Raw genomic sequence first — 16,173 nt, 5'->3', positions numbered from 1 at the left:
TGCAGTAATCTAAGAGTTTACCAGAACACAGATGACAGAAGTTAGGCTGTCCCTTGTCCAGGTAAGGGTGCAGCTGGGCCACTAGCCAAAGCTGATGGAAGGCACTCTGCAACACCTCTGCTTCAAGTGACCGCAATGGATCCAGAATTGCCCCCAAGCTGATTACCTGCTGTAACCTGATCAGGAAACTTGTGCTCCTTCAAAGGGAGTGTAACCTTGAAAAGGATGCTGTATTCAGACACACCTAGTAAACTGCTTGCACAACAGGACATTTCAAAAAGAAACTCGGTGGGGAAATCAGTACAAAATAAGCTGGGGAAACATAAAAAGCATCTACTGCAATTGTGATGGTAAACAGATATGCTCTCACCTTCCTTCCTGGTTTCAAGCCTTTTTTCCTTTTTTTGAGATTCTCTTTTTGAGATGTGTTTTTCGCTACAGGAGTGTTTTTGGGAGATCTGCCTTTCCTAGGGACTGCAGGTGGAGCCGTTGGTTTCCCCCGGCTAGGCTTCCTTCCCCTTGATGTAGAAGGAGGAACAGGAGCAGATTTCTGAGGAGACTGCATTGAGCGCCGGGTCACTTTGGAAGGGGATGTTTGGGGTTTCGAATTATTCTTTGTACCCGAAACTGTGAAGGAAGTCAAATATACATTTATCAGAATGCATACACTTCAGGAAGCAGTATTCTTAGAAAAGTTCAATTACACTTCGAAGTATGTTGACGACGAGATATTTTCAAGTGATTCTGAACTGAAACAAGGACTGCTAACTTTTAAACCAGGTAGGGAAGTGGTGCTTCTGACAGCAAGCTTGATGTGCAGAAATATGCAAGTGAGTAATGTTAATCTTCATGCAAAGAAAAGCTGGTTTCTGTACATCAAGCTGCTGCTAGAGGCACAAAATTGGGCCATGTGATTTCTTTTCTGGCAACACCAGTTAGGACATAACGAGATAACAGAAGAGCTCCACCCCCCCCCCAAAAAAAAACCCTAAATGAAATTTAATGGAACTTCTTGGCAACATGCTTTGAGTTTTGCTTTCACAGGCCCTACTGAAATGAATGGAATTTGTTCAAGAATATTTGTGGTAACTCTATATGAACAGCAACTCATATATATATATATCCATGCTTCTGATTAACTGAAAAAGTTTTGATCATTCTGCCTTCTACCCCTTGACTTTCCAGTCATGTGGATTCCTGTGACTGGTTTCATTTGGTCAAGGAAGTACGCCGTTCAATTCCTTCATGTGTCTTACAGAAGAAGATTGCTTTTTCCCCCTTATAAAGCATATATATTTCACATCAAAATAAATGCAGTTTTGATGTTTCCTTTGAGCTTGTTTTTCTAGTATCCAAGAAGAACCCTAAAGCAATTTTAAAGTCCCACAGTTGGTAAAACAATGTCTGCCCATGTCTAAATGCAGCCGCTTCAATGTGAAAGGGAAAACACTTCAGTTTTCAAAAATAAAATTGTGGCACCATTTTGGACCAATTAAACACTGGAAAACTATGTTTGAAAGATATAACCAAGGTTGCATGGTCTGTTTTTGTGTAAAGCAGGTAAATTCTACAGAGAGAACACATTCATAGGAGGAAAAAAATTTATTTATGTGACACAAAATTTTAACCAATGAAATCTGGCCCAGCTCCTATGTATATTGTTGTTTGACTAGACCACACCCTACGGATTATACATTTCTTTTTCATACAGCTTTATACAGTTCTGGAGACGTTTTAGCTAACTAAACAGTGTTGCTTTTCTTCTTCATCACATTCAAAAGTTATCAACCACTTGTATTATACCACTGTTGAAGAATGAAACATTTCTAAGAAGGTACATTTATGTGAAGTTAAATTCCATGTATTCCGATGTTCAGAAAATCATCACTGGTGTAAAAATTGAAAAATAAAAGTTTTATTACAAAATGTAATTTCACTGCACACAAACACAAATTTCATCACACACTCTCACACACACTTGCCACACTCACACATTGCAAAACAACAGTTATCTGGAATAAACATGTTTGTGCTACAGTCTATCGCTGCCTCCACTGAAATGTCAATGGCTTAACATGCAGCAAAAATCTGAGAGGACAGCAGAGTTCACAAATACAAAGAAAACACCCTTCAATGCCACAGGTTGTAAAATAGCAGGTACACGCTTTTACACACAGTAACTTTCTGCTCTTTGGAATAAATGATGGATAGTGCTTGCTGAACAAAGGCTGCAAATGGAGTAATAATGAGCCCCTGCTGGAACGCTATATAAAAACAATTTCCTTTAAACAGGTCTCCTACCTTTATATTCCAGAGATGCAGATGTCATTTACATTAGCCACTTGTAAGGTTCAAGACCCAATCTCATAGGACTGCTTTTTTAGACTGAAAAAGCAGATCTGCAACAAAGCCCACGCTGCCTGGACAGCGGGCACTGAAATTTTGCAGGAGCAAATCAGGGTGCAGCAATTTGCATTTGTTGGTTTAAGAGGAAGAGGAAGGGGGAGGGCAACAGAGTGGAGGGGAGAGACTGCTAAAGCAATTCACATATTGTCTGTGGGCTCTATTGACAGTGACCATCAGTCACCTGCTCATACTTCCTTAACCACCCCCTCTTGAGGAGTGGATCAAAGGTTACATGGGGTCAGAGAATCTGGAAAGAGTGAAAGGACAAGCAAAGAAATCGAGCTGCCAACACAACTGCATCATGTACAGAGGTATCTCAGCTGAGCTACAGGAGCCAAAACTTGAAAACCATTTTGTAATCTCAACAGGATTTGTATTAAAATATTAGTGCATTAAAATATTAGTTTATTAAAATGGGGCGGGGGGGTTATCGGCAGTGTCTCTTTGTAATTAATATATAATGTGCGGTTGGAAGGGGGTGGGCAGCCCTTTTGCTCTTTTCAGGCCATTGCTTTGCATTACAATGGCCCTCTCCATTCCACAAACAAAACAAAGCATTTTGTTTCTCGCTGAGCTGGCAAAACAATTGAGACATCAAGCATTCAGGTCTCTTGTGGGTGCTCTAGCTATGCAGCAGCCCCTGCTTAAAACTCTGATCCTAAGCAACAACTTTATTAAAGTCTTTTCAAACCAAATAGTCTTATACTAACCGGAGCAACAATGCATCTTGAAAGGATGGAACAAGAAGCAAAGGATGTTAACACGGCTTTCTGTATTGAGAGTACTGATTGCTTATAGAGCTTTCAGTATCACAGAGTGCAAACATATAACAGCAACTAGGATTCTTCAATTGCTTCTACAATTGCTTATCCTTGTTTTGATAAGGTGTGAGAATATGCATTAAACATTATGTGTAGACCTATGAAAAAGACTAAAAAATTATTGGTGCTTACAACTTTTCCACATCTGTTCATTTATTTTAGGATCCATAAGCAGACCCAGAATAGTCAAACCCTACTATTACCAAATAGTCAGATGTTGCAGCTCCATATAAGACAAATTATGGTCTTCTGAAACAGGAAGGAGATAGTTGCTCAGCTTTTTCAGGGAACCTGCTTTTTAATGCATCTAGAAAAAACTACTTAATGCATCTAGAAATAGTTGCTAGAAAAACTATTTGAAAAACTGTATGGACAGTAGCTATGCTGGTGCCATAAGCAACTCAACAGCTGAGCAGCATCTCTTGACATTACTGTAATGAGAACAAAATATAGTACACCAATGTAAGAGAGGGAGAGGGAGGGAAAGAGAGAGACGCACATGCACAAGAGAAATAATGCAATCGTAATTGTGGAAAAGTTTATTAAGGAAATGTGAAATGCCACTACTTCTGACAATGATAACACTGGCTAAGTTCAGACATAACGAAAAACCATGGGATAATTTTGCTTCTGATTTTAAACACAGCTTTCATTACGTCCAATGTCATGGAACGGTAAGTCTGTTTAAGTGATGACTTGTGAGAACAAGCCATGTTCCTGATCATATGAAACCATGGTTTACATATTATCCAAAGAAGCTTCCAATCACCTTCCTTAGCACAACAGTGGGGGAGAGGGAAGCATGCAACTCCCAAGGGTTGCTACACCTTGTTCAGGTAACGTGACCCTACGGTTTCTCATTACATCTGAACTGGTGGCAAGCATAAAGTTATCAAGGTTTGGCTCTCTTCGGATGCAATCCTCTATCCATGAACATGAGGGGAAGCTGCATTGCAAGGATAGTAAATGATAGAGCAGAGGTCACCAATATTTCTGGACCGGTGGGCAAATTTTGTAGGGTGGCAGTCACAAAACCTTCGTAGCCACCATGGCACCTGCAGACATTGGAATGGTGATCCCTGGTGCTGGTGAAGACATTTAATTAAAGCTAGTGAGATGCCTTAGGCTTTATTTCACCCGACTTAGATTTTGCTATAGCATTAAATGATGATGGGAAACACACAAAAACCAACACATTTTTCCTTATAGCTTCTCTGTCAGCTGTATCAAAGCCTTAAAGGCACAGGCTTAAAAGCAAAGATGGACCAGATGAGCCTGACATGTGGAATTTAACAAATAAAAAATTCTTACCACTATTCCCTGGTGGCTGTAGAGCATCTCCTGTTAAATCGCACCATCCGACTGGAAAGATATCCCGAGAATCATATTTACACCAATAGTCAAATGCCCCTCGCCAGCCATCAAAGGTAATAAAAACTTCATCTCCTTTAACATTCCCAATGGTTGCGGGACATATTAAATAAGGATTTTTTCTGTCTATTGCTTCTAGCTTCATTCCAACTTTAAAACAGTTTGGAGAAGGCTTTGTAGGTTCCTGCCAAAACAAAAAGAGCCAAACAGGTATGTACACATGAGATCTTGGAAGGAAATGAGTTTCATATAACCTTGATGCCTAAAAGGACTCATGCCCCAAAAGATACATAGTACCGGGGGGGAAATGTTAGCGTTTTTCCTGTATTTTCTATGGTCCAGAGCTCCTCCATGAATAAAAATTCATGTTTCTAAGCTAAATGACAGGTTTTATGAGTGATAAAAAGCAGCAAAGAATTTAAAAGAAATCAACAAAAGGTCACTTTGGAGTATTTAGTTATTTACAATATTTCTATTACCGCCTATCAACAAGAAGTCCATTTTTTGTTGTTGAAAATTTAAGATACGTATTTCTTTCCTTAATTACTGATGAAAGAAACAGAACTACCAAGCAACATATTTCCAACGCCTTGATAATCACAAGAAAAATAAGTTGTTACAGCGTTGTGAAAAACATAAAATAGTTTGCAGTGTCACCCATCAGTGTTGAGACCATGAACTGACCAATTATCATCTTCAAGTCTATGCCTAAAGCAGGTTTGTAAACGAACAGGAGACTCTCTTATAAAGCCATTCGAATTTGCATAATGTGACTTCAATGCATGTTCAAATGATGAATTGCTTCCATGATGGCATTTTGTTTCCTACTCTTCCTTACTTTTTATTGTTCATTAGATTGATTTCCAAGTTTTGTGGGGAGGGACATGAATTATTAATAAAAAGGGGCATAGCTTCATTTGAAAAATTTTCCATGTAACTAAAAGGACAATTTAAGTTGTAAATATAACTTATATTCTTCTTCCTTACATAATTAAGGCACGTTATTTCATTTCTTCACTTTGTAAATCAACCCACTTCATTTTCTTCGCAGAACAGACTTGTACTGTTCCAGCTTTGGTGCAATTCATAAAGTTTATTTATTTATTTCATAACATTTCCGTTCCGCTTGTGTGTAAAAAAAACCCCAACCAAACCTCGAAGCAGTTTACAAAATGAGTAACACAATAAAATAATCAGCAAAAAAAGTTTAAAACATCCAAATTTACTACCACTACTACTATTGACTGAATTTATATACAGACGGGGAGCCACTGCAGAGAAGGCCCGGTTCTCAAGTTGCCACCCTCTGGACCTCTCAAGGAGGCGGCACACAAAGGAGGGCCTCAGAAGATTATCTCAGGGTCCGGGTAGGTTCATATGGAAAGAGGCGGTCCTTGAGGTATTACGGTCCTGAGCCATTTAAGGCTTTATAGGTCAAAACCAGCACTTTGAATTGGGCCTGGAAATGGCAGCCAATGCAGTCAGACCAGGATCAGTGTAATATGTTCAAACCATCTTGCTCCGGTAACCTGGCCGCTGAATTCTGCACTAGCTGAAGTTTCTGAACCATCTTCAGACGCAGCCCTATGTAGAACGCATTTCAGTAATCTAAACTTGTGGTTACCAGAGCATAGACAACAGTAGTTAGTCTATCCCTGTCCAGATAGGGGCGTAGTTGGGCCACCAGCCAAAGCTGATGGAAGACATTCCGCTCCACTGAGGCCGCCTGAGCCTCGAGCGACAGCAAAGGATCCAGCAGTGCCCCCAAGCTACGAACCTGCTCCTTCAGATCAGAAGTGCAAGAGCAGACACTCTAGTGCCTCAGTCTTATCTGGATTGAGCTTCAGTTATTAAAATAACATAAACTAAGCACAAATTAAAACACATGTAAACATCATATACCAAGAGAGAAGAAAGGAGTAAAAATGCTGAGATTGTTACAAGAGTGTGTATTGTTTTTAGCATAAAAATGTGTTCTGCATTGTCATTTGTGTATGATCCATACAACAGTGACTGGAATAAGGAGGATGGGGCATAATTTATGGGTGTTTACTATGCTTAGAAGTCTTTGATACATTCACCAGACTATTCAACAGAAAAAAGTCAACCTCTCCCATACAGGAATTAACTTCTACATTTGTCTAGACTGTAATGCCCCATTTATGCATGAACAGGAACATCACATATAATAAACAGCACACATATTTTAATATATTAATTTGACCTGTGTGGAGAGGTAAGCCTAAAACTGTTAAAACCAAAGAGATTTGTTCTGAACTCAAGACATATACAGGCATTTTCTAAATGCAGGCACTGAGGATGGAGAAAGATGTTCCCCTTCCTAGTAGTCCTGTCCTTTTAAACAACTTCCTTGCCTTTTCAGGCTGGACAGTGCAGTATAGTGCTCTGGAATCCTCAACAAGCAATACAACTGCAGCCGAGTCTCCTACCTTCTTAAAGAATGAAGCAGGCGCCATTTCAGCACCATTTAGTGTTCTTAGGAGAAACATTGGCCAAGAAGATGCATTCATCTGGAACCCTAAAATTGACAACAATAGATGAGTTGTGCATAACAGATTTACCAAAAGTGTGCCTTTTAAGAAACAAGAGAACCTTTGTTAAGTGCCATTATCTCTGCAGGATACGTTTTGATTATAAACAGAGGATGAGCATGGGGGCATCCATCGTGCTGAGACACTTCCCACCAGAAGCTACAACCATAATTGAGCAATACTAAGCTAAGCACCTGGTGCAACACGTGGGAATACAGTACTATATTTCAAGTTAAGCAGAAAGGGAGTGTTTTGACTCATACTGTATTACGAGCGGAATAGGATTTCTGGGACCAGACAGTTCAACGTCACTTGGGAAATGCCAGTTTTGTATACAGTTAGCAGGAGGCAATTACACACACAATTAGCTCCAAGCTCAGCCAACAAACAAGATGCGGCAAAACTGCCAAAGAGAAGGTTTCAAAAAGGTATTTAGCTGTGCAACACCATTTGGACACTGGAATTCTGCCTATCTTCAGAAAACATAGGAGAACCAAACACAGTATGATATATTTTATCAAGGGCTCACTTGTCTGGCTCAATAAAGATATGTGCCAGTTTACATACACTGCAGGAGCAAACTAATTGCATTATAGTATCCGGCAAACATTACTGCAAAGATTTGAGGGGGGGGGACACTCACACAGATAATTTCATTCACTGGTGGTGCTGAAACACCTGTTTCAAGCCATTTTGCTTCCAAACAATTACTTTCTCAGTATAGGCCAGGTGTGGGGAACCTCCAGGTCTCTCTTTTCCCCCCACCCCTCACTGGCTAGGTAGAGAGGAGGGTGCAAATTTGCATAGAAACTAGCCTATAGTACCAAGGCAAAAATTTTACATTTGTTGCTTCGTGCACTTTCCCCTTTGGCCACCATTGGCACGTGGTCCTTATGAAGTTTTCAGAAGGGAATGCATCCCTCACCCTGAAGGCAATAAAACATCTTGCTAACAGGAGCAAGATTTTCATACCCGGGGAAGGAACCTGTGGCTCTCCAAATGTGCAACTGATAATCTTTGGCATTGCTGGCTGAAGCCGATGGGAGGACTGGGAGTCCAACAACATTTGGAGGCCACAGGTTAGTCACCTCTGCTTTAAAGCGCCACTAAATTACTAACCGATTATTATTTCCATTATTCATACAGAACCATCAGTGGTGCTACACAGGCTTTGGAAGACAGGTCCCTAATCTATTGCAGGCTTACGGCCTACAACAGAACACAGACATCAACAGGGAAAGAGGAGGGAAATGGAGGCATGGGGTAAACAGGGAAGAATGTGCATTATTTCAGTGACATGCGATTACAGTAGGGCAAGGGGGACCAGGAAGCCCCCAAAGACTTCACACAGGACAGATATGGCTTGAGGATGTGAGAGAGGTGGCATCACACAGGTTTTTTCTGGGAGGGGAGACAGTTCTAAAGGGCTGCAATAGAGAAGGGGTGGAATTCTTTGAAGAAGTCACGCATCAAGATGGTGGAACTGGGCAAGGGCAGAGGATAACGGGAGGACAGTGCCACAGAGGGTTTTGAAGGAAAAACCTGGGAACTAAAGTGACATTTCTCACAGAAGTGCCATGAATCCATGGTTCACTTGTATTATCTCTAGCAAACTCAACCCAACTCACCCAGTCCAGTACATTTAGTCTATTCTTCATTCCCTTTATCTCCAGCTGCTGTTATTTTGATATGTCATTTCAAACTCTACTGTGACTTCAAAGCAAACTTTGATTTCATCCATGTTAGGCTTATATGTTTTCTTACCAAGTGGTGGCTGAAGCATTCCTCCTTTCTTCTCGCAGGTTCCAATTGGCTGTATGTCAGAAGAATCCACTAGCCTCCAAAAGTCATTTTTGTTGTCACTTCCATCAAGCCGCAACCTTAATCTGGCACCCGTGATTCCAATAACTGTAGCTATACATACTGAGGTAATGTTTCGAGGGTCATGGGCTTCCAATTTCATCCCCACTTTGAAATCATTGCTAGGTGGAACCCTAGACTGCAAGAAAGGCAAAATAAGGCATTTACTGGACTATTTTTCCAGAAGGAAGAGAGAGAGAAGGAATCAGCAATACTTATTTGGCTTATTTATTACCACCATAATTGTTTCTCAGCCTTTGGGGCCAAGATCAAGTGTAGCTCCTCAAAGAAATCGCTGGAAAATTTCCTGGCACCTGAATATTTGATTCTATTTCGAGTCCTGGGTAATAATCCCAGGTGCCCTAAATGCCGTTTATATTTACTGTAAATCACTCTTCAATTTAACCAAGGATTTACAGTTCCTGTTGTATCTTCGCATTATGAGGTAGGCTAGGCTAAAAGATAGTAACATACACTGAGCAACGACCTTCAATGGATGAGCTACCCCACCTACAAATCTAATAGGTGATCCACTGTATCGAAGTTGGCTTCTTACACAAATTTATTCTTTTGCACAACTATAGTAAGCTGGCACTTCCACCCTAAACTTACCTACTTGCAAGCTGTCTCATCCATTTTATTGTAATTTACTTCTAATTAACTTCACAACAAATCACAGCTTTAAGAGGCATGAAAGGCTAATACCTTCCTGATAGAAAATTTTAACTTATGCAACTAGTATTTATGATTTTAAAAGCCACTGGAGCACCCACCCTTTAAATAGTGTAAGTATCTGAAGCGTGCAAAATACCCATATGGGCTGTGTAACACAGAAGTAGGCAGACTGGTATCAACTGGGAAATCTCTGGGGTGATTTGCAGTTAATTAATAGGTGGTTCTAGCTACTCATAGTTTAACAACAGTGTAAGTTTTTAAAAGGAAGCCATTTCTCTCCTTGTGCTAACGTTCTTAGGTGTTTCTAACTTATAAAATATGCATAATGATTGGCGGCCTTTGGCCAAGTTTTTATACAACAGTATTGGCCACTTTAAGAGTTCTGAGTTCTCATCCTTGATCTATGTTAACTCAAGATACAGATTTGTACATCCATATACAGTGAATGGCTCAGGGATTACAACAGGTTGTTGACTCCACTCTCCAAATATACCAGGCATGGCCAAACTTGGCCCGCCAGCTGTTTTGGGACTACAACTCCCATCATCCCTAGCTTAAGAGGACCAGTGGTCAGGGATGACGGGAATTGTAGTCCCAAACAGCTGGAGGGCCAAGTTTGGCCATGCCTGAACAAGCCCTCTAAACCTTGGGCTTCTTGTAAAAAAACAAAAAAAAAACCTCATAAGCCTGAAGTCTGTCCACCCCTGGCATAACATATATCTATGAAAGGTAAGCAACACAAAGAAACTACAATACTAACATAAAACACTTTCATATACTCATTTATATTTTAAACCATTTACCTGTCTGAAACAATGTGAAGGAGCAGCTAAGGATCCAGTCTCTTTCAAGTAGTTATCCCAGTTAAAATATTCTAGGAGGGAAAAGCATGGGAGAGCAAAATTTAAACATATTGTTGAGATAAAAAGCCTTCAATCTGCAGGAAGCACACATATTTTTGTTTATTATCTTCTTCAGTCTTTTGTATATTTGTCATCATTTGTGGCTGAGGGAAGCAGTTAGCACTCTAAGAGACTACTGGAAAATAAGCAGAAATCGATTACCCAAAGGAAAACAAAGTATCTGAACTTCTTCTCTTTTCTATATACATATAGATAATGCTTTTCTTTTCAGATATAGATATAGATATATGAAACCCTTGTTAGAATCTAGATTTATATACTATATTTGCAGGAGCAGTTTTAGTGAAATTAATAGAAGTGGTTTCACTGTTTTACAGATTGAGCATTAACATAAAACAAAAATGAACATTTCTTTGTGCACAGGGAGGCGAGTCACTGCTGAAAAAAACAAACACAAATGCATTCACACTTAAGCTGGGCTACACTGCAGCTTAGAATAGCTCGACCTTGCAGTGTGTTAAGTTTGCAGGGTCTGGATTCCCTTTGTTATCTATCCATTCCTTCAGAACCCTGCTGAATAAAGATAAACTACTGTGTTTACATAGCACGAGATTTCCTGGGACAATAAAGTGGTTCTTGGTTTAACAATGGCAAGGGCTGAGCTAAGTAAATAATCCTTTTAAAAAGTTTCTTTTAAAAAAAAATGTAAATGCTGGTTTTCATTATAGTGTACAGCTGTATAATTTGGGCGAATCAATACCTGCTCCACTCAAAAATCCAGATGAAAGTTTGTTTGTTTTTGCAGGTGGGTGCACAATAGTTTGCAGGAGTGGAGAGAAGGCAGAGATGGATATGAACCACCTCCACCCACCACCAGCTAAACACAAAATGCACACAACACTGCATATCACACAAGCCACAGACATGCATGAAAATATACATACAGGTACACATGATGGGACAGGACAGAGGGAACATGTCCTCCCCAAATACACACATAGTTGAAGGAATAGAGTCAAAAAGGGGGGAACCACCCCCTTGTCTTTCCCTCCTGTACCCCCACTCACTCATGTGCTTCCTACACAACCATCTCTACTACTTCATCCCTTCTTTCTGCACATCTCTAGCTATCCTCCAGACTGAAGGAGGAGATGGTTGACATGACATCCCAAAGCTCACAAGCCAAGAAAAAAAAACCAAGGTCTCTCATACGCTGGCCAGTCAACAGACATATATTAGGACTACACGTCCAGATCCCACCTTACACTGCTAACCTGTGCATGTTCTCCATACCTTCATAAGAGTTTCCACTCCAAATACAAAAATTAAGCCACTGAAAAAATGATACTATGCTGCCACCTAGTGGCTTTGTTAGGATAATCTACAACCTGGTGCCCTCCAGATGTTTTCAGCAATCCCCATCAGCTGATAACAATAGTACTTTGATGCAGTGTTAGAAACTGAGATATGACAGCTAGGAGCTAAATGACACCTTAAACTTACATTATAGGCACGACAATGGAATGTCTAGGCGTGCTTTTTATAACAATACAGAGCTGAAAATGAATGAACTGCAGCTAAAATATTATGTTCATTCCTTCCCCTGCTCACACCCCTAATATTCTTAAGAGGGTCTCTTCTCTAGTCTTCAGAGAGTGGCTGGAAGTGGGGAGGCGGGAAAAGGTCCTCCTTTCCTTCCACTCTGAGGTTTTCATCTGAAATCTGCTCGCGCTAATGAAATTCCCCATCGCAAAATGCGCCTAGAACAATGGGGGTTTCAGACACTGCTTTGATGCATGTAGTCTAAAACAACTTGGAGGCTGCAAGGTTGGGGGAAGGGCTGCTTTATAATTGCTAATAAAACTCAGAGGTCCTGGCTAATAGCAGAAACCCTCCTGAAGGCTGTAACAAGTGATGCAGCTGTGAGACTCCTGCATCTCATGTTCTGACATTAGCTTGTACTGGATTTCTACCATTCATTATGTGACACACACCCTGTGTTTCACTCATGTATCCCGCCCATTATTTCCTTAAAATGTTAAAACTCTTGCACAATCAGGGTGAGGAAGGCCTATCTTGAGCAGAGCTAGTCACTTTTAAAAGTCCTTCTTTACTTCCTTCATTTTCAACCAAAAAACCTGCTTTTCGTTTTAACTCCCTCAGTCTACCTATATATCAAGAAAGTTTCAATTTCTCCCTTTGGTTTATTTTAGAAACATTACCTTACCCTAAAATCTTTCTTGAACCCAAGAGCAAAGATACCAGCAAACCCAGGCAAAGGGCTCAGGTAGGAAAATAGGAAGCAACTTAAAAGGTAAAGGTAAAGGACCCCTGACCATTAGGTCCAGTCGTGGCCGACTCAGGGGTTGCGACGCTCATCTCGCTTTATTGGCCGAGGGAGCCGGCGTACAGCTTCCGGGTCATGTGGCCAGCATGACTAAGCAGCTTCTGGCAAACCAGAGCAGCGCATGGAAATGCCGTTTACCTTCCCACCGGAGTGGTACCTATTTATCTACTTGCACTCTGACGTGATTTCAAACTGCTAGGTTGGTAGGAGCAGGGACCGAGCAACGGGAGCTCACCCCGTCGCAGGGATTACTTATGTATAAAAAAAATTTATACACCTCTATTTCATTAAAAAAGATAAGAAGAAAAGCATACCTGGGCAGGCAGAGTTGAGTTAAGTATGCTTGTCTGCATTTTTGTATTAAGGTTGTGTGTCTAGGTTAAGTGTGCATGACAGATTGTCCCCACTTTGGTGCCAGGCCCTGGAGTGGAGTCCCTAAGAAAATAAAGTGCCCTACCCATTTCAAAACCCTAAAGGTTATGGCAGGGCCACTAAAGCAAGGATCTTTCTGGTCTTCTTCTCCCCCCCACACAGCAGCCCTCTTAAAAGATTCCAGGATGATTGGGAGACCTCCTGAAGAGCATGGACTACACTGCAGGAGGTAGTTGTAACTGTCCAAAAATCAGGAAGGAGGCACCTTGCACAAGTGGAGAGGCTAATCGGGTGAGGCAGGAGGCGATGGGAGAGATATGTGAATGAGCAGAAGTTAAACCCCATTTATTTATTTTAAAAATAATTCATAATATTCACATTTACAATACATACCATTATTTAACAATTGGTTGCTTGACAGACAACTCTTCCCATGTTTTTCTCTTTTAATAGTCTTAGAATCTAAAGGAAGGACATAAAACACAGTATTTTTCACATAATTTTGCAGAATAAACTGCCCCGGGCTGAGGTACCCCATGCATCCCTCCATTGTGCATGGATATAGTTCCAGCTGAGAACCACTGCTATGTATACAAAGCTAAATTATTTGAAGCTAATTATCTTTTTAAAGCCCCCTGAAAGAGCTCTGCCCTAAAAAGAATTTAAGTACTTTGAATGAATGAGTAAATAAATAGGGGACAGACAGACGGACACACATACGTACGTATATGTATGTATGTATTTGCCAAGCAGCAGGTGGTACTGTTGGTCCTCATTGTTGCACTGGTGAGGTTTCAATTTCTCCCCCTGGTCATCATGTTTAGTCTGGGAATGTCTTTTCAACCTTTGCAAAAGGTCCCCTTCTCCCTCTGGCACGGCACCATTCTTCTAAGAATCCCAACAATTCTGCCACACAAGAGGTAAAAGGGCCTCTTTGCAAAAGAGGCTGGTTTCCTCCTCTGCTCCCCAGAACAGTGCTGGGGTAAGAGGCCCTTCTACATCAGTGCTTCCTTAGAGAGCAAAAGCTCTGCTGAATGTGTGAGTCTGATGCAGCATGTCTGCTGAGTCTGTCTCTCCACCCCACAGGGTAGTAATACATGTTTCATGTATACTTGTCTAGTCCTTCCTTGCTGAGGGTGCGTTTGCATTGCAATGTGTTGCAAATGGGTGGCTGACCAAAAACGTGGCCCTTGTGCCAATCAAGGCTACCCACCCCTGCTTCAGGCATATATGTGCAGGAAATGGCAGTGCAACCAATCCTGCAATGTTAAACACATTTATTAAGACGGAAACCCAACTGGACTCAGTGGGATTTATTTACTTATTTCTCTAAGAGTAACTGTGCATCTCCTGTAATGATTAGAGTTAAAAATCAGGGAAACGTACAGTATACTGTAAAAACTAAGCGATTGGAGGAAACTAAATGTGACACATAGGTTTAAAAACAAACATTCCCTTACAAGACAAAGTACCCCGTTTCATACAGTTATCTGTAGAATGTATTGCCATGGGTTGCTCTGACAACTACCAGCATAACTGTAAGACCATGTAGATGCTTCAATGAAAAGTGGAACAATGGGTGCCAGATGTTGAAGGTCAAGGAACAGGGGTGCCAACTTGAATATTGGGGGGGGGGTCCCAGGTATGCCGTGCCCCACATAATCCATCACATGACAGGGCACACCAATTTGAATTGCAATGCCCATCAACTTTGCAATGCCCCCAGCCTCTCAAATATTTTATTGGGGGAGCTGAAGGGACCTCGGCTCCTAGGAGTTGGCTCCTATGTGAAGGAAGATGGCAATCTTGTTATGCTTGTTGTATTAGGCTGGTCACAGATCAAAGTTGGGGAGCAATAAATATCTAACCTGGCCCAGCATGGTAGTTGCTGCCTTCTAGCCAAATCAGGAATTCTCCATAATTTGGAAGGGCGTAAGCATTTTCAGTGTGCTATGTAATTGACTACAACCTGTGTGTTCCCTGTGGAGCTCTGTAAACTCTCTCCCAAGTGTTGGAAGTGTTTTGACCTACAGCAGTGCAACAATGGGACCAAGCATACATGCTCAGCTATCTGGAGGGGAAACCACTTTATATGGCCCTGACATTTTAATCTATCCCCAATATAAAAGGTTAGAAAACTCCACCACAGCAATACAGCAATAGTGAACATACTAAGTTAGAGAGAAATACGTATGTTAAATCAAAAGGCTGCAATCATATACCCATATACTTATGGGACCACAAAACGAAAAGGGAAAAGGACCATAAAATAAAAATCATAAAATACCCTGCAGAAATGTATTCCACTCTGTCACGAGATTAGTGAGTTGACTGTGGTGAGTTATATTTCCAAGCTGTGAGATCTTTCCTAGTCCACCCCCCATCTTATTAGGCCTCTTGGGGGCCTCTTCCCCCCTGAAAACTGCAGCCCCTCATTTACATTGTTGCTTTGTTTCAAGAACTTTACCTTTAGCTGCTGTTTTCCCCATGGTAAAATGTTTGGTCCTCCTTTTTCACAATAAGAACACGTCCATCCACGCTTCTTTTTTCAACACAGCTGCTTCCTGTGGAGCAGTAACACAGCAGGTGAGGCCAAATGCAAAATAATATGTAAATAACTTTTACACAGTGGAAGCGGAATATAAACAGGCAATGCCTTTTTAACCCAGTCACAGCGGGTGGCGCTGTGGGTAAAACCTCAGTGCCTAGGACTTGCCGATCGTATGGTCGGCGGTTTGAATCCCCGCGGTGGGTGAGCTCCCGTTGTTCGGTCCCAGCTCCTGCCCACCTAGCAGTTCGAAAGCACCCCTAAGTGCAAGTAGATAAATAGGTACCGCTTTATAGCGGGAAGGTAAACGGCGTTTCCGTGTGCTGCGCTGGTGCTGGCTCGCCAGAGCAGCTTCGTC

The 16,173-nt window shown here is 41.3% G+C and overlaps 1 protein-coding gene across 1 annotated transcript in view; it reads right to left on the bottom strand.

The window, feature by feature from the left end:
- The window catches only part of SCML2 (Scm polycomb group protein like 2), a 32,569-nt gene extending 16,738 nt beyond the window's left edge, over positions 1-15,831 (bottom strand). The window contains exons 1-7 of the mRNA XM_053387122.1: positions 15,735-15,831; positions 13,661-13,729; positions 10,489-10,559; positions 8,915-9,149; positions 7,049-7,137; positions 4,539-4,782; positions 371-627 (exon numbers count right to left, since the gene is read on the bottom strand). Coding sequence (XP_053243097.1) covers positions 371-627; positions 4,539-4,782; positions 7,049-7,137; positions 8,915-9,149; positions 10,489-10,559; positions 13,661-13,729; positions 15,735-15,756 — 987 coding nt within the window. The 5' untranslated portion in view covers positions 15,757-15,831. The remainder of the gene's footprint in view (positions 1-370; positions 628-4,538; positions 4,783-7,048; positions 7,138-8,914; positions 9,150-10,488; positions 10,560-13,660; positions 13,730-15,734) is intronic.
- Between the last annotated feature and the right edge of the window lie 342 nt (positions 15,832-16,173).

This window comes from Podarcis raffonei, chromosome 4 (genome assembly GCF_027172205.1).
Source record: "Podarcis raffonei isolate rPodRaf1 chromosome 4, rPodRaf1.pri, whole genome shotgun sequence".
Lineage (NCBI taxonomy): Eukaryota > Metazoa > Chordata > Lepidosauria > Squamata > Lacertidae > Podarcis > Podarcis raffonei.
Note: the sequence above shows the minus strand (reverse complement) of the source record. Positions and strands in the feature narration are given on the sequence as shown.